This window comes from Hyposmocoma kahamanoa, unplaced genomic scaffold (assembly GCF_003589595.1).
Source record: "Hyposmocoma kahamanoa isolate Upper Pololo Valley unplaced genomic scaffold, ASM358959v1 76, whole genome shotgun sequence".
Lineage (NCBI taxonomy): Eukaryota > Metazoa > Arthropoda > Insecta > Lepidoptera > Cosmopterigidae > Hyposmocoma > Hyposmocoma kahamanoa.
The window spans coordinates 1,844,492-1,869,313 of record NW_020653900.1 but is presented as its reverse complement, the minus strand read 5'-3'; the positions used below and the strand labels follow the sequence as shown (position 1 = coordinate 1,869,313).

Genomic DNA, 24,822 nt, shown 5'->3' with positions numbered 1-24,822 from the left:
TAAACATGTTTGACGTAACTTCACTTATGATATATCTTCTGTGAGGGGTGCGAAGTATTTTATATTTTATTTTTTACCCCTTTAGGAATATGGCCCCGGTATGTACTATCTACTCAACTATTTAAAGGAAAAATACAACAACCCTGTTATTTACATCACCGAGAATGGAGCTTGCTCACTCACAGGCCTGAATGATGATGGGCGCATCAGTTATGTTAGGAACCATCTAACTTCTGTTATGAAAGCTGTGAACGAAGGCGTTAATGTAAAAGGATATTTTGTTTGGAGTTTAATGGACAATTTCGAATGGACTCTTGGCTATTCGTACGTATATGTTTTCAAACTATTATTTCTTGCTTCTTGCTTTCTATTTATCATAAATTTGCCTTTGTAAGAACATATTTATCACGACGAGAATAAAATATTTCAAAATTGTTATATTTGGAAGTAGAAAGTCACAATAAATCTTGAGTAATAAATAATAGCAATTACAAATACCTAAGAAACTTAATATCCAAAATATAGTTCTAAAATCAAGAGACAATTCTTATACCAGTATTTTTGTAACAAAAGAACAATTTCGATGTAAAATCTTTCGTCCTTCGGGATAGGCTAAAGCCCGCTCTACATTCTTGCCAAAACTTCACGAGAACAGCAAAACGAAAATGTATGGTACTACATTTTCGTTTGGCTGTTCTCGTGAAGTTCATTAAATTCGTTAAATCTCGTCTATGTTCGTGTGATCTCCACTTCGTGTCGGTATTTCGGACCCGAATCAAAGGGCTCTCGTGTAGTTTTGTGTTTGTTCGAGACCCTTTCCTCCACGTTCCCGTCACGGCAGTCCGCCGGCAGTAACCGCAGTGTTCTGTTGCTATGTATTGATGTCATCCACCATCTGCGTCTATTCCAACGTCTCTAATAAGTTTTATTTCTCGAATTAACAAAAAATTGTAATATACTATAGCACATAATGCTGCAGCAACCGACGTATCTAACACGTCCATCTTGTACGACTACCGAACGGACAACTCTCGGTCTCGTCCTGTCTCGACGAGACCCGAGACCGGGATGTCTCGACGAGAATGTAGAGTGCACTTAAAACGTTGGCCATAATGCGAAATCTTACAGTGTACACACGGCGGCTTTTAGCAGCGATGAGATTTATAGGCGCGATTAAAACGCGCTACTGCATCGACGCAAACGCGCGGTTGCATCGATGCAATCGCTTATAAATCCCAAGAGTAGTAGTTTTTATGGATACTGCTTAAAATCGCGCGCGTGTGTAAGGGTAGACGATTAGCGACTGCATCGCGTTTGTATCGCTGCTTAAAAAAGGTCGGAATTTTTGTTAATCTTTACTATACTTTTAGGGTGGCCATATTGAAACTCCAAAAAAACGGCTTTATTTATTTATTAGTAGTTTATTTTTTTTTAATACGTCACTAAATCCTATTAAACACTATTTTTCCATCCTCTAAGTACTAAACACAACATGGTCCATTGCTTACACTTTTTTTTCTTTTTTTTATAAAAATTTATGGTTAATTATAATTTCTCTAAATTTTACACGTATTTGTTGTCACACTGTTTTGTATATCATTTGCAGGATAAGATTCGGCATGTTTGAAGTAGACATGAATGATACCAACAGGAGACGTACCCCAAGAAAATCAGCTCTAGTTTACAAAGAAATCATAAGAAGTAGAGTTATTGACTTCAGTTACGATCCGGATCCGTATACCAAAGGAAAAGTCGTGGCGAACAGTGTAGCTACCTTCATTGTACCTAATTTTGTTATTTTTGCTTTAACACTAATTTCTGTGCTTAGTCCATTTTATTTATAATAAAGAAGTAGGTTAGTTATTAATCCAAATTTTAAATTAATAATTTAATTAATTGGTGTTTTAAGCTCTTTTACTAACTAACAAACCAATTAGGTAAGAAAATAAGCAACTCACGAGATTCCAACAATACAGCGTAAAGAAAGATCGCACGATATTAAAAGTTAAAAGATGTTTATTTTTAAGTTGGTTTGAGGATGTTGTTTAATAAGTTCATTTTAAATTAGGTTTAGGTTGGTTTCAAATTTACCAAAAATTATATTTCAATAAAATATTTCGTTACTATGAATAATTGTAGTTTTATTTTTATTTTATTTGGTGACAGTTTTTTCAGGACCTAAATTGGTTTTAAACGGGTTGCGTAGATAGGTTATAAGTATAAGCAATTTGTTGGTAAATCTAAAGTCTAAAATCGTGACCCATCTCAAAATTAATGATACCTAAATTTGATGGAAAAAGCCACTAATATTGAAGTCACATAATGATTTTAACCAATGAAAAGCTCAGTGCCTCATTGTTTTAGAACTAAAGTGATTATTTTTCTATCTGTTCACGAAGTTTTTACAGTTTTATTTTGTTCTCAGTTTTTGGAAGCATAAACTTACAAATGATATTCCATTACTAATTAAGTAAAAATATTCATTAACTAAAATGTATACTTAATCAAATTGTTTATTTATTTTTGTTGTGCCAGTAGGTAACATCGTAAAGGAGTAGTATAGTCAAGAGCACGTCAAGCTTGACACTTAAGACTTAAATGCAACTCTATGCCGCTTACGATAAGAACAGTGCTAAGAAACAGTACAAAGTGTCAAGCATGATGTGCTCTTGACTGTACCTAACCATTTCATTACAGTTCACTATGGGAAATATAGGCCCATTACGGATAAAAAATCTGTAACTTTTTTGTTTGTCGAGATACACCTTTGAATTTTTTTATACATAGTAGGAATTATGACGGTTGTAAATGCATATACATTTTTATTTAACTATCCGTAGTTGAGAGAAAAAAAATTGCAAAATCTGAAATCTCTCCCTGGTAAATACTACTCAATATTCATTTTTTTTAAATTGACACGCCGTGTTACGATAATTCTTTATTCATAAAATAAATTATATTGAAAATAATTATAAATTTTACTTTAAATAATATGAAATAAAAAAAATAAAAATACGAGACAAAAAAAAACATGAAATCATATTTGTTATTAATTCGGATATCTGTTTTAGACTTAAGCGTCTCTCTCCTATCATGGCCTATTATTATTGTCATATCATTTATACAAATAAATGGACGACGGGTCTAATACAAAAACCACGAAAAAAATGTCCCAAGTCAACCTATTTAAACGTAGTGACATGTAAAGGAATATGAAAAAGCAAGAACGTTGAATTTAAATTGTAATGTCATCGTAGTACTGTCTAATTTTGCTTGCTTCGCTGTCAGTCGAACAAACGAAGACTAAAGCGTGAATGACGCTCTGTATACGATTTTAACGCCCTATAAGTTCGGACACTTTTTAGCGCGGACCCGACGTCCACATAATTGTAAGTCAATGTGTCATATAATATCTTTTTCAGAATCAGTCAGCAGTTGGTCCACTTTCAATAGACGTAGCGTCTTCTCGTCAAGCTCCTTTCGATTTTTAACTTAAGGTTTTCGGTTACTAGTAATATATGGATAAGAAGTACAAAGTATCGTGTGAATTACATCTTCATTTGCAGCAGATCTTGAGCACTTTCTTGCTTGGTGTAATCTAAATTTTTTGTAGTCTTTATTACGAGATTCTTAAGCGTGTTCTGAAAGTTGTCCGATAGGTAATACTGCAAAATGGTTAATTGGTATAATTAACCAAACATTCTCTGTGAATCACAATATTTCGTGTACCGAAGATATAATACCAATCATATTCCAAAGCATATTCCTCGTATTTTTGAGAATCTATTATTATGCCAGGCGATAAGGTTTGAAGGATTACATAGTCGCTTTCTCAAAATTTCAGTAGAGCATACTGCATTATAAAAAAACCTCGCTGTGTTACCGTCATCGGTATTACCACCGCCTTGTCATAGTTTATCAATTATTAATCCAAATTCTTCTCGAAAGCGTCTTTGTGCCATAATTTTCTTCTCTTGTTTCATTCGTTTATTTTCGTCACTCGTAGCTGACCGTTTTTGAAACGAAAGCTTGTACGAAACATGAAAAATCTAATAAATCCTGTAGCGATAACATTTTTGCTCATGTTTGTAATTTCAATAGCTGATGCAGGTGGGTAATAGATTTATTTACTTTTTTGTACTTTGTAGTGATAGTAAGAAACAGTTCCGTTCATCCATAATAAATACACAATTCAATAAATACACTTAACGTTTCTTGATCGCTCAGCGTTTGGATGTTATTGCATCCAATCAAATTATGTCCATCAATTTTAGCACTAATATTATTTTATCTGCATCTACAAACCTAAATACCTCCATGAGTTTTGCTTCATTACTTTCTTCGTTTGATCGCAGTCCTTGAATATATGCACCAAAGAAGTGTTCGAATCCATATTCAATATGTAGTGTAGTATTTTTGCGCTTCTTACTAGATTTTGAAGAATTTTCGTAAGATATACTGGTATTCCTCGTTTTCCAGTTGAAGTAGACAGAAAACTCTTGATCCAACCAATCACTGATAACCCTCAAAAAGTCTTCTTTCGTGATGCTTGGCTCCATCGACTGTTAAACTGATTTTTTTTTAAATCACTAATTATCAAACCTGAACTATCCTCCGAAACTTCATAACAATCTCAAAAAAATGTTCTTAGCACCGATTCATTTATTTCTCCTTCAATATAGTAAAAGTATTAGTTCTCTTCTGAAATATTTGAAAGAATTCATTTTCAAACGAGTTGGAAAAGTAATTCGGTAACAAACGACTGCTTGTATAAAAAATAAATTTTTGAAATTATTGTGTCAGAGCATTTCATAGTAATGGCGTAGTGTGAATAATATTCATAAATAAGATAAATACAACAGAATGAATATTATCTTATCGCGTTGCAATGTTATGGGTATTTTTCTGCTGTAGGACATTTGTTAGGATTTCTTTCATATCTTTTGAAACCGAAAAAAACCGCAGCTGATTTTTATAAAATTGTGATAATGAATACCTACGCTATGAAATAACACAAAATTCGAAGCTTCGGCAAGCTTCGCTAACAGTAAAAACCTTTGATGAATTTGACAAAGATAGGTTTATGTCCGCATATTTAATTACGATTTATTTCCTTTACATTCCACAACAAATTTGAAAACTATCGAAAGTCGAAAGTTCCAAAATTATACGGCACAACGAGATGAGTAAGGGAAAGGACATTTTGGATGTATTTTTTATTAAATTAACATACTTAAGTAACTTAAAAAACCTTCCTTATAATACATTATGACATCTAAACTGTCAAATAAAATTAAATGTGTATCTCAATTAAGACATTGGTCAAAACCATTTTTTGATACGCTATTGTTCTACTATTTCCCATAGTGCAGTGTTCTGGCGCATTTACATCAAGTCGACAGGCGACTGTCGATTGCCTTCCGAAGATGGCAAGCTGCCCGATATTAATACTCAGTCGACTGACGACCCGTAAGTTCGCAGTCGAAGTCGACTAGGTGTACGACGCGTAGATTGCATCGCTCACGGCATGGCGAAATAGTTTGCCGAAGGCGGTAGACTAAAGCGTACACAGAGAGCGGGTGTGAGTCGGGCTCGTGTCGGGTCGGGAGCACGGTGGGTCTAATTCGATGTGTACAGGTGCGTGCGCCCGTCACGTACCCGCTCGTGGTGTGTAGTCGTCCTTAAACGTAAAATATCACGCCTGTCTCCCACCGGGGTAGGCAAAGACTATGGACCTCCACTTGCTACGCTTCTGACAAACCTCCTTCCCCCTATTACTTAAGTTAAAATCTGTAAGAAAATATACTCGGTTACTTAACCAATGAATGGACAAATTACTTTAAAAGCTTTACCATAATACGGCTTAGGCAACGTGAAGTCAAAATAGTTCATATTATTTTCTTTTCCTTTGCTTGGAAACACTTTTTCTTTCGTGTTGCCATTCAAGAAAAAGTTCGAGTTATAGACAACAAAATTGTAAAGAAAAGTGTGGCCCAATATTTTTAAATTACTGGAAAATAGGGTAACAAATTTACCATAAAGGTAAGTTGAGTTCGAAAATAATGAATGCATCAAGACACACCCACTGAAAGTTGACAAACAGAAGACTGTTGACAAAAGCGTTGTTTTGTACTCATTATGTTGATTTTGTACTGATTGACTTTTGTATTGACAAACTATTCATGTCTGCGTTATTGATCGACCAAAGTAACTGAAATGGTTACAAATTGGAGCCTTAGGATCTATATGCAGTGGTGCTCGTAAACACGGTACCTAATTAAAGGTTCTCGATAACATTAGTAGTACATACATACATGATATTATATATAATATATATATCACAAATAAATTGATAACGCAAATAAAGCACTACACCGATCATTTCACAAAAGGTCAAGGTCTAGTAGCATTAGAGCTCCTTGTGAAAGAGTTCGTCCAAAGAAATACTGCCACCCTAAGTATTTCTGTCGTTAAAAGATGCTTAAACTACTACTACTAACGACTTAAATCGTTCTGAGAATGTTTTAGCAGGTTTATTTTAGTTTACAAAAGGAAATGTCAGAAATCTGTTTAATCACAAAAAAAAAAGATAGCGATAATGGGAATGGAACAATAATAAGACAAAAACGTAAAATGTAGTTACAAAGAATGTTTGTATAATAAAAACGACCATTCAATCAATTCAAAATTCAATAAAAACAATGAGATGGTCTCATTTACTTGAGATTACCAGTTTAACAGATACGGAGTCCCACAGGGTAGTGTGTTAGGTCCCCTTTATTTCTTATATATATTAATGACATAGTTGACGTAACCAATCATAAATGTATAATGTTTGCTGACGATATTTCTATAATAGTGACTACCAAGGGTAAAATCTGTACTGACACAATTAAAATTCACGAAGCTGACATAAATAAAACTATTAATTTAATTACTACATGGCTTGACATTAACAATTTGCAAATAAATTTAACTAAAACTAATTATATAAACTTTAATAACACATCAATATCACTACAAATTAGATATAAGGAATTGAATATTGACGAGCTAAACGAAACAAAATTTTTAGGTATAATCATTAATAAACAATTAAATTGGAAATCTCACATCGAAAACGTTTGTGAAAGAATTAACAAATTTGCCTTCGCCTTGAAATGTTTGCGTAATATAACAAATATGTCAACCATGTTAACAGTTTATCACGCATATGTAGTCTCGACCCTACGTTATGGACTTCTTATCTGGGGAAATGGTACGAATATAAACAGAGTGTTATTGGCGCAAAAAAAATGTATACGTGCAATTACTGGTAGGACTCCGCTTGAATCCTGTAAACTTATATTACATAAACCTATATTTAAAGATCTTGGTTTGTTACCCCTGCCTGCCTTATATATTTATGAAGCCAGCATTTTTGTGAAAAATAATGTACATTTGTTTATTAAGAGTATTGACGTGAACCATCGAAATTATAGAAATCCCAATAGACTAATTTTTTTTGACGTACCTAAGGTAGAAAAATATAATCAAAATTGTTTGTGTATGTGTGTCAGAATTTACAATAGATTACCAAATGACATTAAACACTTGCCCATTACATTATTTAAGACTAAATTATATGAATTGTTAAAGAATAAAGTATATTACAGTATTAGGGAATTTCTACAATAATTTTTATGTAAAAGAATTTAAATTAATTATATATAACTTAATGTAAATGTAATCATGTGACGACCTATTTTTCATTTATTTTGCATGCCTAAATTATCTTCGGGCGAAACATGCTTGAACTTATATGTATATTACTGTGTTATCATGACCACCATGTTTTATGCAAATAAACGATTTGATTTGATTTGATAATATTTTTTGTAAAATAGTAACGATTTGTAGTTTTAAATCAATAAAAAAATCTGCAAAGTATATTATTTTTAATCTGTTATGCAAACACCGTACTACCAAATAATATCTTACGTAGGTATGCAAAGGAACGTCACCGTATGCACTGTTCATGTATTATGTTGAATTCTCTTTCCGTTTAATCACTTTTTAACTAAAATTTGTAAACATTTTGGAGGACAATAATCAATCAATGCGTAAAATTCTCGTTAGTGGCACCTACGAATTTATCTAAGTTAACATTTTTTTTTTAAATTACATTCAATCATAGTGTAAGGGTCTTGAAAAACTTTATTTAAATTAAATAATATTTTTCTTGGCTGGTATATTCAATATGGTTAATTTTATATACTTTCTGCTATATTGATAATTTTAGGGCAAACCTACAGTGAATTATGGTAACTACACTTCTTGTGACAGGTCACGTGACGGCACGTGAAAAACCATAGACAACACTTCCATTCGTCAGTTTTCGGGCGAGGAGGCAGTGTAAATCTTCTGTATTTCCCTGCGGGACTGCCAAAAAGAAAACTGAAAAATGGCCAGCAAGGAACATGTTTTGGCTGTCTCAAGGGACTACATATCCCAACCACGTCTGAGTAAGTACATAACACTTTCGATTATTTGAATGTCGTTCTGTGAGTCTTCCCCAAGACGTCATGTCAAATTGATATTGATTTTACTGTTCCTCTGTTTTTAGAGACTCCAGAAACAATAAGAACTATATATAATGGCATATTCTGCTTGGTCACTGGCTTGGTTACCAAGTTTTGCTTATGTGTTTCTTTCTTACTACGGTACAATACAGTTTTAGCCAGAATTATCCAAGTACGATTTGAAAAACGTTAGGGTAGAGTTCTTACTTTACGTTAGAAATAGGTCACACATTGATCTGTTTGAAATTGCTTTTTGTTTAAGTTTTGTAAGTTACGTAAATCATACTCACCCACCTGAAAGTTGTTACAAACTAGTAAATGTTAATTCTACTAACCAAAATTTAAAAACAATGACCCTAAATATAATCTAAACAATCACAAATTCATAAAATTTTGAATTTATTTCTCAGTTAATTCGGTTACTGATCTGTTTTGCATCATACACTTTAGTTACGCTGCGAGGAAAATTGCCAAAAAGGACCTATTACTTTGTGACAACTTTAGGTCAAGTACAAATTACAAATTTAGTAGTTGTAGAGCTCCTTGTGACAGACTTTCATTAAGGAAGTACTGCTACCTTAGCTATTTCTGCCACTAAGCAGTAATGCTCACATTACTGTGTTTCGGCTTTGTAGGGCAAGGGTGCGGTAGAAATTACAGGCGCATAGAACTTGTCAACTTATGTTTCAATCTGACGGGTGCAGTGGCATTGCCCCTCAGTTCTTTGTGATATAAACCTCTTGTGAGGCACTGCTACTGTTATGGACAGGCATGTCTCTTACCACCAGGTGCAGGACTTGTTCATCCCTTTTATTATATTTTTTTATAATAAGTAACGGGATGAACAAGTTGTGCACCTGATGGTAAGCTACATGCCTGTCCATAACAGTTACAGTGCCACTCAGAGCTTTAAATTGCAAAGATATGAGGGGCACTGCTATTGCACCCGTCACCCTGAGACTAGTTGACAAGTCCTGTGCCTGTAATTTCACCAGCATCCTTACCCTTCAAAACCGGAACACAGTAATGCTGACATTACTGCTTGGGAGCAGAAATAGGTAAGGTGGCAGTACTACCCTGGACGAACTCTTTCACAAGGAGCTCTACTGCTGCACTACACTTGGCACCTTAAAAAAGAAAATGTTTATGTGGGTTAATTTAAGTCTATCACACTAACTACATAACCGGATTCAGTAATCTAGATTTTGCATACTTCCATACAGGTTTCTTGTATATAAAGTGTAATAGTTGAAAATTATTTCATTGCCTTCATAGCTACTTGTTCTTTTGTTAACAAGAGCTACTTGATGCATTTATACTTTGGAATAAGACTAGATTGTTGTTATGTAAGCAGTGATAGTCTAGTTGGGACACGTTTGCCTTCTATGTTTTGATGGCTTTTGAGAATAGCTGCATATCTCGAAAGCATCTAATTTGTCAGGAAAATGGCTTACAAAACTGAGACATGTCACAAAATTGATGAATTACAGACCATCCAAAAGTTGTCATGTGATTATACTAACCAATGAAAAGTTTGAAATCCCATTCACAATTTCGTTTATAATTTTCAAATGTATCAATTTATAAATATACAGCTGTATATTACATTTGTGTACTTATGTTTATGTATTCCTTTTAACCTTACTCGCACCTCCCTGATCCATTCTTCCAAATTATTTTTCCTTTCTATTGTTTTCCGTGGATAAGTTTCCTCATTTTGCAGTGACACAAACGCGAACGGCGAAGTACCAGAAACAAAACAACAAAAAATGCGTTTTCTTAAAAAATTTCAGTAATAACTCAAAAAAGGATCAGGATTTTATAAAAGCGCTTTAAGTCCCACAAGCATCCACACACCACACCCACAAGTCCCACAATATCTTGCTGAAATCTACTGATGACTTATTATGATTATGACCGTGTTATGTTTAAAAGAAGTTCATTGTAGTCACAATAATTCTGTAGTACCATAAAACAATGTTCTTGAAGTTGTGTGTAAAATTTCAGTCTTATAGTGTATTTGAATTGAATTTTTTATATTATATTTACACATTCTCGGGATACATAATTCAAGTGTATATTCAGTGTTAATAATAATATAATAATAATGCACACACTCAACATAGCCCCGCACTTGGGAATGCCTGTATTGCGGGTGCCATGGATACACACATAGACAACCACAAATTACACCTAAACTCTCGAGATAAATAAATGTAGGCCATACAAATATTTCTCCCGGCCTGCCACTGCCACGCAGAGGTCCCTGGTTCGATTTCCAGAACCAGGGACCTCTGTGTGGCAGTCTGGCATGGTAACCATTCGGCCAATGAGGCAAGTATTGATCACCCTAAGGTCAGAAATTTGAAACGCGCGTTTGGGCGCAAACATGTGTCTTATCTTGGGACCGTCAGGATGTTTTGTCTCCTGTCATGTCTGGCACTGAGTGTATATTCCAGAGTTGCTACCTTTTCTAAATAATTGCTACCTTTGATATATTCTGAGAAATTTAAAAAATAATTAACCAGCCATTCTGATGTCACCTTGAAGTTATTATTGAATGCCTGCCCATTATATTATGGCAATAAAACACTAAAAACTTTTCCTTTTTTAATTGAATCACGCACTTCTTCTTAAAATGTTCAATCGGTTATATTTTTTAAAGTAATGTAGATAAGAAGCGTATACCTTTAATTCGTGAAAATCGCAAATAGGTAGCAATTATTGATAATATATGTATACTTCTGGAAAATCTGGACAGTCACCTTATTTTGGATACATCCAACACAGGAGATGATGTACATGTAAAGCTTGTACGTCCTGCTTAACATACTCCACCCGATTGAATGAGTGCAGCATTATTTCCAGGCATATATATATATATATATATACAAACCCCCCCCCCTAAGGCCTCACATACATCAAAATGTACATAACATGTGAAGTGATTTAGACCCAGACAATATTATTCCCATGATCACTTATACTTGATTTAATCATGTAGACTTATGATGAAAATATCACATTCAAATTTAGTGCTATATGTATATTCTGTATGATAATAGGTATCTAGAAATCTCGGTTGCATTTCTCATACAAAACTAAGGACACACTAGATTGGGCCTGAAGCATGTAATTGTATTTAGTATATTTTAATGTACATTGGGTGTTTAGTGCTTTTTTCATTGTAATTTGCTGGATCTTAGAATGATATTCTTCGAATTATGCCTTTACTACACGTTTGTGATTTTTTAATGCAATACTCGTACACCTTGAGATGAAAAATTTTACCTTTAAATGAAAATGTCCTTATTTTCCATATCACATATTTCTGTGTCAGACTAGTTTTGAACTATTGAGGGAACAGGCATCACAGTAAATAACACTTTTATATACTAACAACCATATTTCACTTGATAAAATCATTATTTCTTCCATCTCAACAGCATACAAGACAGTGTCTGGTGTGAATGGTCCCCTGGTCATCCTTGATGAAGTCAAGTTTCCCAAGTTCTCTGAGATCGTGCAGCTTAAGCTCGCAGATGGCAGCCTCCGCTCTGGACAGGTATGATGTTGTTTGCTCACCAAGTAACATGATTGATAATTAAATAATACCTAAGCAAGTGTTGCCAATTTAGTTTTAACAGTGACTCTTGCCCCTTGCCAGTTATGTCTCATATAACTCACAGATGGTTTGGAGATGTTGGCTCTCTGTGTATGGTCTACCTCTATCTTTTCGAACCGAACATCGCAACTCCCGCCAAAGGAGTGGAACCCATGTCCACATCACAGATGTCTGGCGTTGTAAGACTACGCGGGTATCACGTTCGTTCCCTCATCGATCCTGCTATATCTGGAATTGTCCCTCCTGAAGTTATTTTCTTTGCGCTACGACATGGGCTGCCTCATAAAGCGTGTCGACAGGTCTCTTAAATGCTGGCAACATATAGCAGCTCATCTGATGTTTGAAGAAGGCTTGTCTGCTATTTGCCTGCAATTTTAAATAAAATAAAAATATAAAACACTTACGTAATACAGGGTGGAGACGGCCAGTGAGATCAAGCCCTTGTCCCCCTCTGTACTTTGAATTAATCATTAACAATTTGCGCTTTGCAATTGCTTTGCAGGTGCTGGAAGTCAGCGGCTCCAAGGCCGTGGTGCAGGTGTTCGAGGGCACCTCGGGCATCGACGCCAAGAACACGCTCTGCGAGTTCACTGGTGACATCTTGAGGACACCCGTCTCTGAGGACATGTTGGGTGGGTATATAATATCTTTCTGCTCTGTAGTTAGATCATTTATCGAAGTCAGCCCCCGTTGCATGCCGCCGCGATAAAGCTATTATATCCACATTTAGCTGTCAAGTCCGAGTGATAAACCGGCATTTAAAAATTTTATCACAATACCTAACATGGCGAGCGTAACGTCAAGTCATATTTTTGTCGCATCGCGAGCGCTGCAACTTGTGGCTGCAAAAGAATATCGCAGTGCCTAACACGGCCGGAAGATCATAACTGATTTAAAAGCATTTTGACAATTGTGCACAGTAATTTTATCAACGTAACAATTGAGCGCGACCAACGAGACGAAAAGAAATAATAAAAACACACAGATTGATATATTATGTATAAATTATAGGAAAAATTATGATTAAATGACAAAGATAGTTATATACACTATTTCATATCATTATCCGTGTTCTTCAAAATGTATAACAGTTAATTACCAAATAAACGAATGTCTCTAGCGCGGTATCTTACCTGTTCAGTATTTGCAATAAAAAAATTAATTTTAATAATGGCAGCATAGTTTTAATAACTGAGACAAATATGTCACGGGGAGGTTTATCAAGGGTTTATCACACATTAGACGCCATGCCATGGCCACAGGTTTACATATAGGTATTTGTTTAATGACTAGAAATCACATAGACACACTTATCCATTTAAAGATAGACATCACTGTTAAATGCTAGACTTGGTAATTGACCTTTAATTTATCTTTAATATCTTAGTTTACGGTCTCAGCTACTTTTTACTGTTTTATTAAGTTTTAATTCGAGCTGAGATAGTATCGATTCTGAACACACGCACACACACTCATATCCCCGCACTAGGGAAACCCTGTATCGCGGGTGTCAAGGACACTCACATAGACAACCAGAAATTACACCCCAAGTCAAAAGAGAAATAAAACAAATATTTCTCCCGGCCTGGGAATCGCACCCGGGACCTCTGCGTGACAGTCCAGAATGGTAACCGTCCGGCCACGTAGGCAGTTAATTTATCTGACGGCCTCTGTGGTTGAGTGTCTTGCACACCGGTTTTCATAGTGTCGCCATCTCTGAGGTCCCGGGTTCGATCCCTTTCTATATTGTCTCGAGTCTGAGTGTTTATGGTACCTTCGTTGTTCCCGACTTTTATAACACTATTATTTATGCTCAGGGCGTGTGTTCAACGGATCCGGCAAGCCCATCGACAAGGGACCCCCCATCTTGGCCGAGGATTTCCTCGACATCCAGGGTCAGCCCATCAACCCCTGGTCCCGTATCTACCCAGAGGAAATGATCCAGACTGGTAAGTACTGTTTAAAAATATAGATTTTTTTTAAATTCATTGGTTATGTGAATTTTATGTTCTGATTTCAGTTCACAAAATGTGTGTCTTTTGGACAAGAAAATAAAAAAATCTTCATGTGCTTTATACGCACGCACGCTTTCTTTAACTTTTGTTGCTTGATTTTAGATTTGTGACCTATTATAGAGTGAGACAAAAGATAAGGGTGATTGTACTTACGATTTCAAAGAACAATTATTAACGACCAAAGTTTTTCTCTCCCACACTATTATTGTATTTGAATTGTGTTTTTGCACAGCAGTGAGTGTCTATAGATTTATTTTTGGTGTTTTCCTGACTATTACGTAATATTATATACTTTAGCCAAATTCAATGTAGAATTTTAATAACAAAACGTTGCTAGGTAACCAATGATGGCATAGGAAAAGAACATTTTTTTCAATGCTCATTATTTAGGTTTGCTCTACCCACGGCCTGCTCTCGTAATTGGAATTTAAAAGGTAAGTAGTTAATTGGGTTATGTAGAAGTAATACTTACCTAGCCAATAATTATAAATTTTCCAATATACCTATTGATACATATGATTTAGGAATAAAAATAAGTGTTTGCGTCTTATTAATATTTACTGCTAGATGGTAGGTAATGGTAGATGAAAAGATACAAAATTATAAGATTTTATTTGATATTAATTTACTACATATTATATCAACCAGCGTCTATTTCCGATTCCGAACTTGAATTACCACCAGAACTCGAATGTATGCAATCTCTCCCTTCAAATCAAAAAGTCGCAAGGGATGACAGAGTTTTACAAATAATTAATTACTGGTAATTTTTATGTCATTTTTAGGTGATTTGAAACTTAAGTTGAATAATATTCATTTTAAACATAGCTTCAAGATTTAGTATTATCCATAATCTAGTTGAATTTCGTAGGAAAATGATGAAATTGTGGTAACTGTGAAAGAGTCTTGAGATGAAAACCCTAATAATCATATGTTTTTGTTTGTTGACATTTATTCTACATCTAATTTGGCTAGAGTATAGTTTAAGTGCTCTTCACTGGTACTTGTTTAGTAGGTACAGTGAAAAGTGAGAGTTGAAATCATGAAATGTCGCTATAATACAGATGTATTGCAATCTTGCTAGTATAAAGACACGCGACCAAAGATGGGCGGTGTGTTAAAATTCAATAAACCCGCCTGGAGTGTAACCGGGTTTTTACCCAAATACAGCAAGGTTTTAATACATTTCTGCCCAAAATCGTGGACAGAAACGGCAAATTTGGTATTATTCCATATTTATTAAAAAATTCGATGTAAAAAAATCTTTTTAGACAAAAAAGAGGAAGCTGCACCCTCCTTGCAATCCTATGGATGTTCACAACTAAGTTTGCACATTACTTTTCGATTTTTATGAAAATCGATTCAAGTGCATACAATCTAACGATTTTTTGTATCGATTTGTTTCAATGCGATTTTCAAGCGAATCTATTCAATAGAAAGGCAAATCGAGTCGTCTAGATCAGAAAATAATAATAAACATTTTGTAATAATAATAGTAATAAAATTAACAAAACTCGTTTTAAAAAAAAGACTTACTACTTAGTTGTAAAATATTTTGCCCTCCATTTCACGTTTTTATAAACTTTAAATAAAAATAAAGTAATCTTAATTTTTAAAATGTTAAAAATAGCAACCTGAAGTTGACTGGAATCAACTAGTGGTCATTGTGTGTACAGGTATCTCGGCCATTGACGTGATGAACTCCATCGCTCGCGGGCAGAAGATCCCCATCTTCTCCGCTGCCGGTCTGCCTCACAACGAGATCGCCGCTCAGATTTGTAGACAGGCCGGTCTCGTCAGGGTATGAACTTTCCCACTCCTAATTGTACGATTTTAACCCTACTGCATACAAACTAGTACACGAACTAGTATTTCGAAATTTCTGTAATTAAATTTCAAACAACTCCATGAACTTTTAGAACATTTATCTTACAAATAGATGTGTTGTCTGATCTAGGAAGACATTTTGGCTATTTTAAAGTTGTTTGTTTGACATTGGTCAACTTTGTAAGTTTCTTTTTTTACTGTTTATTTTCTAAACAGTCCAAAGTGTAGGTTGTCTCGTGTTTTTTTGTACCTTTAGAAACACAATTAATAATTATAAGAAACTAGTGGAGCAATTTCACAAAAAAGTAATTGAATATCAATTCAATAAAAAATTTAAAACACATCTATAGTCTGTGTTTTTTGAAGACCGAGTAAAATGACAGTTTATTGCGCAAAAGTGTTGCCCGCTTGCGAGCAGCTAGTGATTGCAGTCGATAAATATTCTATCGACTATCGACTGCACGGTCACGCTTATGGAATAAATAGCCGAACTTGTATCATTTGAATAATCCTCGACCCGTTGTTCATCCAATTACTCTAATTGTAAGTTCATACATACCTACATACAATGCATTTAGAACTATGTTTATGAAAAATACAAAGAGGAGACATTTACACAGAGGAGCAAAAATATACAAAGAGAACTGCCTCCGTGGCCGAACGGTTACCATGCCGGACTGCCACGCAGAGGTCCCAGGTTCGATTCCCGGGCCGGGAGAAATATTTGTATGGCCTACATTTATTTCTCTCGTAAGTTTGGGTGTATTTTGTGTTGTGTGTGTCCATGGCACCCGCGACACGGTTTCCCTATTGCGGGGCTATGTTGAGAGTGTGCGTTATTATTATTATTAATTTGTGGTTGTCTATGTGTGTATCCATGGCACCCGCAACACAGGGTTTTCCTAGTGCGGGGCTATGTTGAGTGTGTGCGTTATTATTATCTTAAAGTTTTTCATTTTAATTCAATGTAGATAATCAAATCCGGCTGTTCTTGTTGAAATGTATATATGATTAAAAATTGGTCTCGATACTATTAGGCCAACTGTCAAAATAAGAATAAAGAAGGCAATAACGCTAATAATCATTACAACGTCGTAACATTCACAATTCAGTCATTTTTGGCAAAATTTTATCTCCTTTCACAATCTATCGATAAAACTATCGACAAAAACTACATAACTATTTAAAATTTTATGAAAACTAACTACCCTGCGAATGTCATTTTACTCTGTCTTCAAAAAAGACAAACAATAAAATTTTATTTTTGAGACAATAATTTGTAACAAATACTTAATAGGAAATATATGTACTCAAATTTCAATAAATAATACGCATATTCGAATATAATCAGTTCCGAGAAGTCCCGAGATTTTTAGAAGGGAATATCCACGTTATTCTTTAGTTTAGCTAAATTAACTCCGTCAATCCTCCGATCACTGTTGATGACAAATGCACACACTCACACACGACGACCCCATACACATAAACGCGCTCACTTACCCGTCTCAATTAAAATCGACACTATTTTTGTAGATTATAATTTTTTTTGAAGAAATTTATTGCATTTGACCATTTCCGTGTAGGTGCCCGGCAAATCGGTACTCGACGACCACGAGGACAATTTCGCCATCGTATTCGCCGCTATGGGTGTCAACATGGAAACCGCCCGGTTCTTCAAGCAGGACTTCGAGGAGAATGGCTCTATGGAGAACGTGTGCCTCTTCTTGAACTTGGCCAACGACCCAACCATCGAGAGAATTATCACACCACGTCTGGCGCTTACCGCTGCCGAGTTCTTGGCTTACCAATGCGAGGTAATCATTACTATCGGATACATTATACTATGTAATTAATAATTAATTCAATGATAAAAGTACCTGGAAAAAAACAATTCTGAAGTCAATGTCAAAGAATAAAATTATAAATAATAAAAAAATATAAATTTAAATTTACACTTGACAACGTCACTTTTAAGCTACTGCTCGTTCACTACGCTGACTTCCCTTAGAAGAATGAGAGATGAAACTCTAGGGATTGCTCTTTTCAGATAAACTATAACGCTATGGAATACACTTTGAATCAAATTTGTGCGGAATCTAGAGCCGTGTCGTCTTTTAATACAACTTTATCTGACACGTAGTCTTAGATTTTATAATATTAACTTTCAATTAAAATATTTTTAAACTTAAGAAATGATAATTTTAATATAATAATACGCCCCGGAATTTTATTGTAAAAACGTATACAGTTCCCCATAAAAGAGTTGTTTACCTTGGTTAAACAAAATCGTGGTTTCATGAGTTTGGATTTAGCTCCAAAGTTAATATTATGGATATCTTCTTAATGAAGTTATGTATATTTTTACGGGTAATGTAAAATATTTATAGAATATTTGAGTAAATGTACTGTGATGTCATTATACCAGTATCCTTAAACTTTTCTCTAAGAGAAACCCGAGAACCTGAACGGTACACAGAACTCAAAGCTTGTTTTTGCAATGCAATTACTACGGACTTGAGAACAATCATCACTGTGCATTTGTGATTTAGGCTCTTTTATTTTCTAAATTCATCTACTCTCACCTTCGACGAAGGGATGAGTTTAAGTTAAAACCAAGAATTGAAGAAGAGTGTTAGTATATGCGCCTGTATTTAACCCAAAATGCATGCCAATACAATCGAATTTACTATGTACTTTTATACATATATAGCAAAATCTATCTATCTATTTTTAATTAAACATCGTGTTCAGATTTGTTTCAAAGGCACAATGTATAGGCTGCTATAATAAGATTCCGGTTGATATCCAAAATTTGCCATTCGTAAATGATCATTTATTCCATAGGTAAAATGTTTTACATTTGAAAACGTCATTGTTAAGCTACTTCTCGTTCACTGTGCTGACTTCCCAGAGAAGAACGAGCAAGAAATAGAATACATTTTTATTTGTTCGTCCTGTTACTACTTATCACCAAAGAAGAAGTGTTTCATGCTTGGAATGTTAGCTTTATAATCATGACATTATTAACAAATAAAATGTTGAATTATTAGGTAATGGAACATTGTAATTGCAGAAACACGTGTTGGTCATCTTGACTGACATGTCTTCGTACGCCGAGGCCTTGCGTGAGGTGTCCGCCGCCCGTGAGGAGGTACCTGGACGACGTGGTTTCCCAGGTAACTTAAATACTTACTATTATACAATAGAAGTTATCGAGTTGACGAAATTCTTATAGAGATATTTGAATAACCTTCTCACCGCAGCCTGTTGTTCAAAAATCTGTCACTAGATGTCACTAGCGGCGACGAATGCCGAAAGTCAGTACAAAGATTTATCATAAAAACACAGGGGAAGTTCGACGACTCGGCAACTGGACCCGTGGCTCAGATGGTTAGAGCAATGCTACGGTGCAGCATGGACGAGGACTCAAGTCCCACCGGGTCGACGAAAATTTTTCTGTGTGTTCGATAATATTATATTCATTTATCTCGATAATAACAAACAAAGAACATTATTGTAGAGATACGCTATTATTACACATGCTTAGATTATTGTATTGTTGGAGACTTGTGGCCAAACTAAGCAGAGCTTGTGTTATGGGTTTCCAGGCACCCAACCCCTAGTATAGTCAAGTAAGTGGTACTTACTGATAATTTAACCACGAACCACTCGACAAACCTATATTGCTAGGAAACCAAAACAAATTAACGAAAACATTACAGTCATTTAATTTTTTGTGTTGAAATTAAACCTAAAATAAAAAAGTATAATGTCTGACCAGATTTTTGAATAAACATTTATTATTTTGAGGATTTTTCTCGTGTCTTGCTAAATGTGCCTTTAATTCTTAATCACTTTGATTCTTACTACTGTTTTTCACGTAATATACAAGTCATATGATTGGCAAGTTGATTTTCCTCTGCTGCTTTTCACTGGTTTTCACGTGATAATAAACCTATGCGATTAGCCATTTTGATTCTTATTACAGTTTCTCACGTGATTGATTCGTTGTAACATTTAAGCCATGTGATTGGCTAGATTCTTATATAGGACTTTCCATCAAGGACTGGTAGACTTTAATTTAGTGCGCGCGTCGTTGCTACGATAGAACACACATTTTAATTATAAATTTTTATCATTTGCACATGTTGCTCGACGTTATAACTTGCCATTATGATTTGTCTTTAGTGACTGAAAAATATACAACAGATTTGACAAAAGCAGCCTCAACAACATGGCCGCTACGAACTTTCAAAATGTACCCGGCCTTAATGGAAAGCCCTATACTTGCTTTTCACGTGACATTAAAACTTTGCGATTAGTCAGCTTGCTTCTTATTACTGTTTGTTCTTTTGTGGATTTTAGTTTGTTTACCAAATATATCGTGCTTAAAAGCCGTGGTAGCCTAATGGTTTGACCTACTGCCTCTCAAGCAGAGGGTCGCGGGTCCGAATCCGGACTCGCACCTCTGAGTTTCTCGGAATTTATGTGCGGAATTTAATTTGAAATTTACCATGAGCTTTTCGGTGAAGAAGGTTCACAACCCGTGGAAAACTTGTGAAGTCCCCAACCCGCATTGGGCCAGCGTGGCGAACTATGGCCTAAAAGCCTTTTCTGAAAGGAGACCCGTGCCCAGCAGTGACACGTATAAATGGGTTGATGACGATGATTGTGCTTAAATTTTACATAGGATTGTTAACTCAATGACAAACAATAATAGTCACTATTTGTCCGTCTCTCGACTAATAGACATTATGTAACATTAGGCAAAATTTTCACTGTATTTTCGGTTTAATTGAGCAGTAGCTTGTGTCTAAAAAAGGTAGACATATGAAGATTAATGGAGAGTGTCCTATTTCAAAGATAAACATAGGTCGTGAGCCCAGTATTACAATATCATCCATACAACACAATGCCTTGTAATCTTCGGCGATACCGCCGGCCGTCTACCGTCTTATGCTGTCGTATGCAGACATACAAGGATTGTCACAAAATTGCGATAATTAATATAACGCGATGATTTTCAAAGTCCGCAGTCCATTCTAAACAAGGGGCCCATGTCAGCGAAAAAATGTTTGGTGCATGAAACGTTAATGGGGGTCCACAAGAGTGGAACCCATATGGACAAATTGGACGTAGTTAACTATGCAAAAAGGATCCAATCCACAAAATTATCAAACAATGTACCTACCAAACGGTTCCTAAAGTCTAACCTGTTAGATTAGTAAAAAAATCCAATATATAAACATAAATAAATATCTTTGGACTTCCATGACAAGTTTTGAAAATAAAACAAGAGTTAGAAACACTTTTAAACTTAAACTTCCATACCTCGAAAGTGACGATCCAGTCACTTTCGAGGTATGTGCATTGGATCCTTTTTGTTTAACTACGTCCAATTGTGAAAAATGCTTTTCATAAATAGAATAATCCACATTACATAGATAAAACAAAACAAGTACTTACACAATACCATCGAGTATATAACCAGAAATAGAGACGAAATGTCATTTAATTTGTTAAAACTATTCTGCCATGTCATTCCTGTGACAAGTGCGCTCCGATTGGCTAGCCCGAGTTCGAAACAAATTGACGGGTGTCGTCAACTGTTTCACTTCAAATTGACCAGTTAACTTGAGCTTTGCTATAAAGGACGAAAATTGCAAATTTACATGTTTAATATTTCATTACCGATGAAATGTGATTCCGTTTGTTTTGTAATTAGATGTTTTGCTGTTTTTCCTACACCACCGAATAGAAGAACAGCACAGCATTGTTAGAGAATATTATCTTTATTACAATAAATACAGAATATTTTTTGGAATATACGGAGACGTACACACAGATCAGTAGTTAGCCCTGAAATGTAGGCATACATTTCAGTGCAAACGAGAGTTGATATTTATAAGAGCGGTATCGCTAATGTGTTACCAGGAATATATGGCCCTTATTTCGTCTCTATTTCTGGTTATATACTCGATGCATAATACTTATGAAATATATTTCAGAACAAACAAGATACTCGTTTAGATTAATGTACCAAACTCAACCAATTTTTTTGCACCACCACCAATGTTTTGCGCAAGTACATTCGTTGCTAACTGTATGGTTTTTAAAGTTGTCGTACTTATTTACTTGCGTCAAAAATAATCAGGGGGTCTGCTCTCGATCTCCGTCCGAAACAATTACTGTCAAATAAGTAATATTCGGCAAAATTAAAAGACAAGTATCAAGAATGAAGCTTATTTATTATAGTATTGCTTATTTCGCAGTAATTGTTTCTTAATAATTAAGGTTTAATTATTAAAACAAACAGTAATGTAGATTTTATTTATTATTTCATTTGTAAACGGTGAATAAATTCTGTTCCTAGGTTACATGTACACGGATTTGGCTACTATCTACGAGCGCGCCGGGCGTGTGGAGGGCCGCAACGGCTCCATCACCCAGATCCCCATCCTCACTATGCCGAACGACGACATCACCCATCCCATCCCTGACTTGACGGGTTACATCACTGAGGGACAGGTCGGTGTCCTGTGCCTTTTACTTTAATAATTATAATGTTAATTCCAGCCATTATTATTATCTATTTAAGAGTCTCGCTTCAGCCTTTGCCATAAAATTTAAATTTTAAAACCGTCACGCGCCTTAAAGCTGCACGGTGTCTAACGCGCATCTGTATTTTCGTCCACTATTAAAAAAAATGTATAAAAATTAAAAAAAAATTGTTTGATAAATTTTTATACTAAAATCGTTAGGAACACCGTTTCCAGAACGCGTCACGAGGGAGAGGCGGTATATCCATGATCCCAATAAAAAGGATCAGAAACTCAAGTTTGGGAACCGGCAAACATGTAATTTTTACAATGACACCCTTAAAGTGTCCGAAACTTTGGTTTGTTTTGAAAAAAACAAATATACGCGATTTTAAGTAAACCTAATTACCAAATCTATTTCCTCGAGTTCCGCATTTTGATAACTCATCCTGTATTAATTATTATTAACAAAGATCGAACACTTAGAAAAATTAATTCGATCCGGCTGGATTAGAACCAGCACCCTCAGGCAATCCGTGCCAGATGCTCTGCCAATTAAGCACAGAATGAACCCAGACCTTAGGATTTTTTCTGTGTGCTTCTTGCGGATCTTTGTTTTCGGTTTTTAACGACTTTTGCCGTAGCGCTATCTGAGAGAAATTTATTTCTTTATTCTGAGAGGTACCATTACAGCTACCATCGCTGACTAGAGATGTAGCTATGATTGTAATTTTTAAGTTTTATTTATCAATAAAACTTAAAAATCACGATGTTTTACTATCATGATATTCGATTTTTTTTGTAAATTACTCCACTAGTTTGTTATAATTATTAATAACAGAGATCGAATACTTAGAAAAAGTCCTGATCCTGTATTATACAGGCAAAACCTTCGGCTTCCCCAAAAGGTCCCCGAAACATGCAGCCTTCACTTTGATGGGGATGACTCCATGAGGAGTACCTTGTAAATCTTCTATTCAAGTCTTTTTATGCGAACTCCCTGTAAAAGGAGTATTATAATTGTGTGACGTCACGATTGACATGACTATGAAATCTTATAAAGCCGAATTCACATTTGTCTGACGTGTCGTGTCGTGACGCGTCAGGACGGTATCGGTTTCATATACACACCTCAAGCCGTCACGTAAAATTGCGACACACTAATATAAATCTAACCGTATTAAATGTGTGATACCGATACAAATATAAATCCGGCTTTAGATGCGGTCAGTAAACAATGTTCTTTTGGAGCGGGTATTGATTGGTATATCTTTGCGTAGATCTACGTGGACCGCCAGCTGCACAATCGTCAAATCTACCCTCCGGTGAACGTGCTGCCGTCGCTGTCGCGTCTCATGAAGTCCGCCATCGGCGAGGGCATGACACGCAAGGACCACTCCGACGTCTCCAACCAGCTGGTCAGTTCATTTTCTTCTCAGAATTTATTTACCATCTATATTAGGTTATTAGACCAATAACAACACCCTTGACACTTTGGACCATTTTTATCGCAAGCGGTATTGAGTGGAATTTAACTCTTCAATGTCAAGCTGGACGTGCTCTGGACCTTGTACACGAATTTGGCGACGATCTAAAAGCGCACCGAAGAATCTATTTTTAACCGACTTCAAAAAGAGGAGGTCCCCATTCGGCTGCATTTTTTTGTACGCATGTTACGCGATAACTTTTGCATTTGTGAACCGATTATGATGATACTTTTTTTAATTTGAAGAAAATATTCCACCTCTAAGGGAGGCAAATTAAGGGATGAATCCGGTTTCACGCACATTCCGGTAACCGATTTCAATAAAAATTGGCAAATAGATGTAATTACACGAGCTTTTGAGTTCGATTTTTTTATAATTATCAAAACCTTACATTTAAGTTACAATAGGAGCAAGTGTCATGCTCATAACATTTAAACAAAATTACAAATATTTTTTTTATTATTTTAATAAGTTTAAAGGAGTCACCAGGGCTCACCAGTTGAGCCGGTCCGAAAAAGCTTTATGCATGCAAAACTATGAAAAACATGATGTGCGTTCTACGTCGGATGTCCGAGCTCAAAAAAGGACATGACGCTTTTTCTGACTGTGTGAATGCGATTCCACAAGTGTGGTGACTCCCTTACACGACATACATTTATTTAAAATTTTTTTTTGCTTAAAAAAATGGTTCTTATATACTTATTATACAACCAAAGTTATTGTATTATAAATAAATGAGTAGCATTTATAATAGTACATTGTGTATTA

The 24,822-nt window shown here is 35.3% G+C and overlaps 1 protein-coding gene across 1 annotated transcript; it reads left to right on the top strand.

Moving 5' to 3' along the window:
- Window positions 1-8,368: 8,368 nt before the first annotated feature.
- On the top strand, window positions 8,369-24,060 carry LOC113232370 (V-type proton ATPase subunit B). Its single transcript, XM_026467056.1, has 9 exons — window positions 8,369-8,504; window positions 12,008-12,126; window positions 12,689-12,818; window positions 14,004-14,135; window positions 15,878-16,002; window positions 17,612-17,842; window positions 19,102-19,204; window positions 22,402-22,556; window positions 23,848-24,060. Exons 1-9 carry the CDS (start codon window positions 8,444-8,446, stop codon window positions 24,043-24,045), a joined length of 1,254 nt encoding a protein of 417 aa, XP_026322841.1. The 5' UTR covers window positions 8,369-8,443; the 3' UTR covers window positions 24,046-24,060.
- The last annotated feature ends 762 nt before the right edge of the window (window positions 24,061-24,822 follow it).

What these genes read in the sequence shown, in the direction of transcription:
- LOC113232370 (XM_026467056.1), top strand. Translation starts at nt 8,444, where the DNA reads ATGGCCAGCAAGGAACATGTTTTGGCTGTCTCAAGGGACTACATATCC. An exon ending in CGTCTCTGAGGACATGTTGG is followed by an intron (nt 12,819 to 14,003) that starts GTGGGTATATAA and finishes ATTTATGCTCAG; the next exon opens with GGCGTGTGTTCAACGGATCC. An exon ending in GACAGGCCGGTCTCGTCAGG is followed by an intron (nt 16,003 to 17,611) that starts GTATGAACTTTC and finishes ATTTCCGTGTAG; the next exon opens with GTGCCCGGCAAATCGGTACT.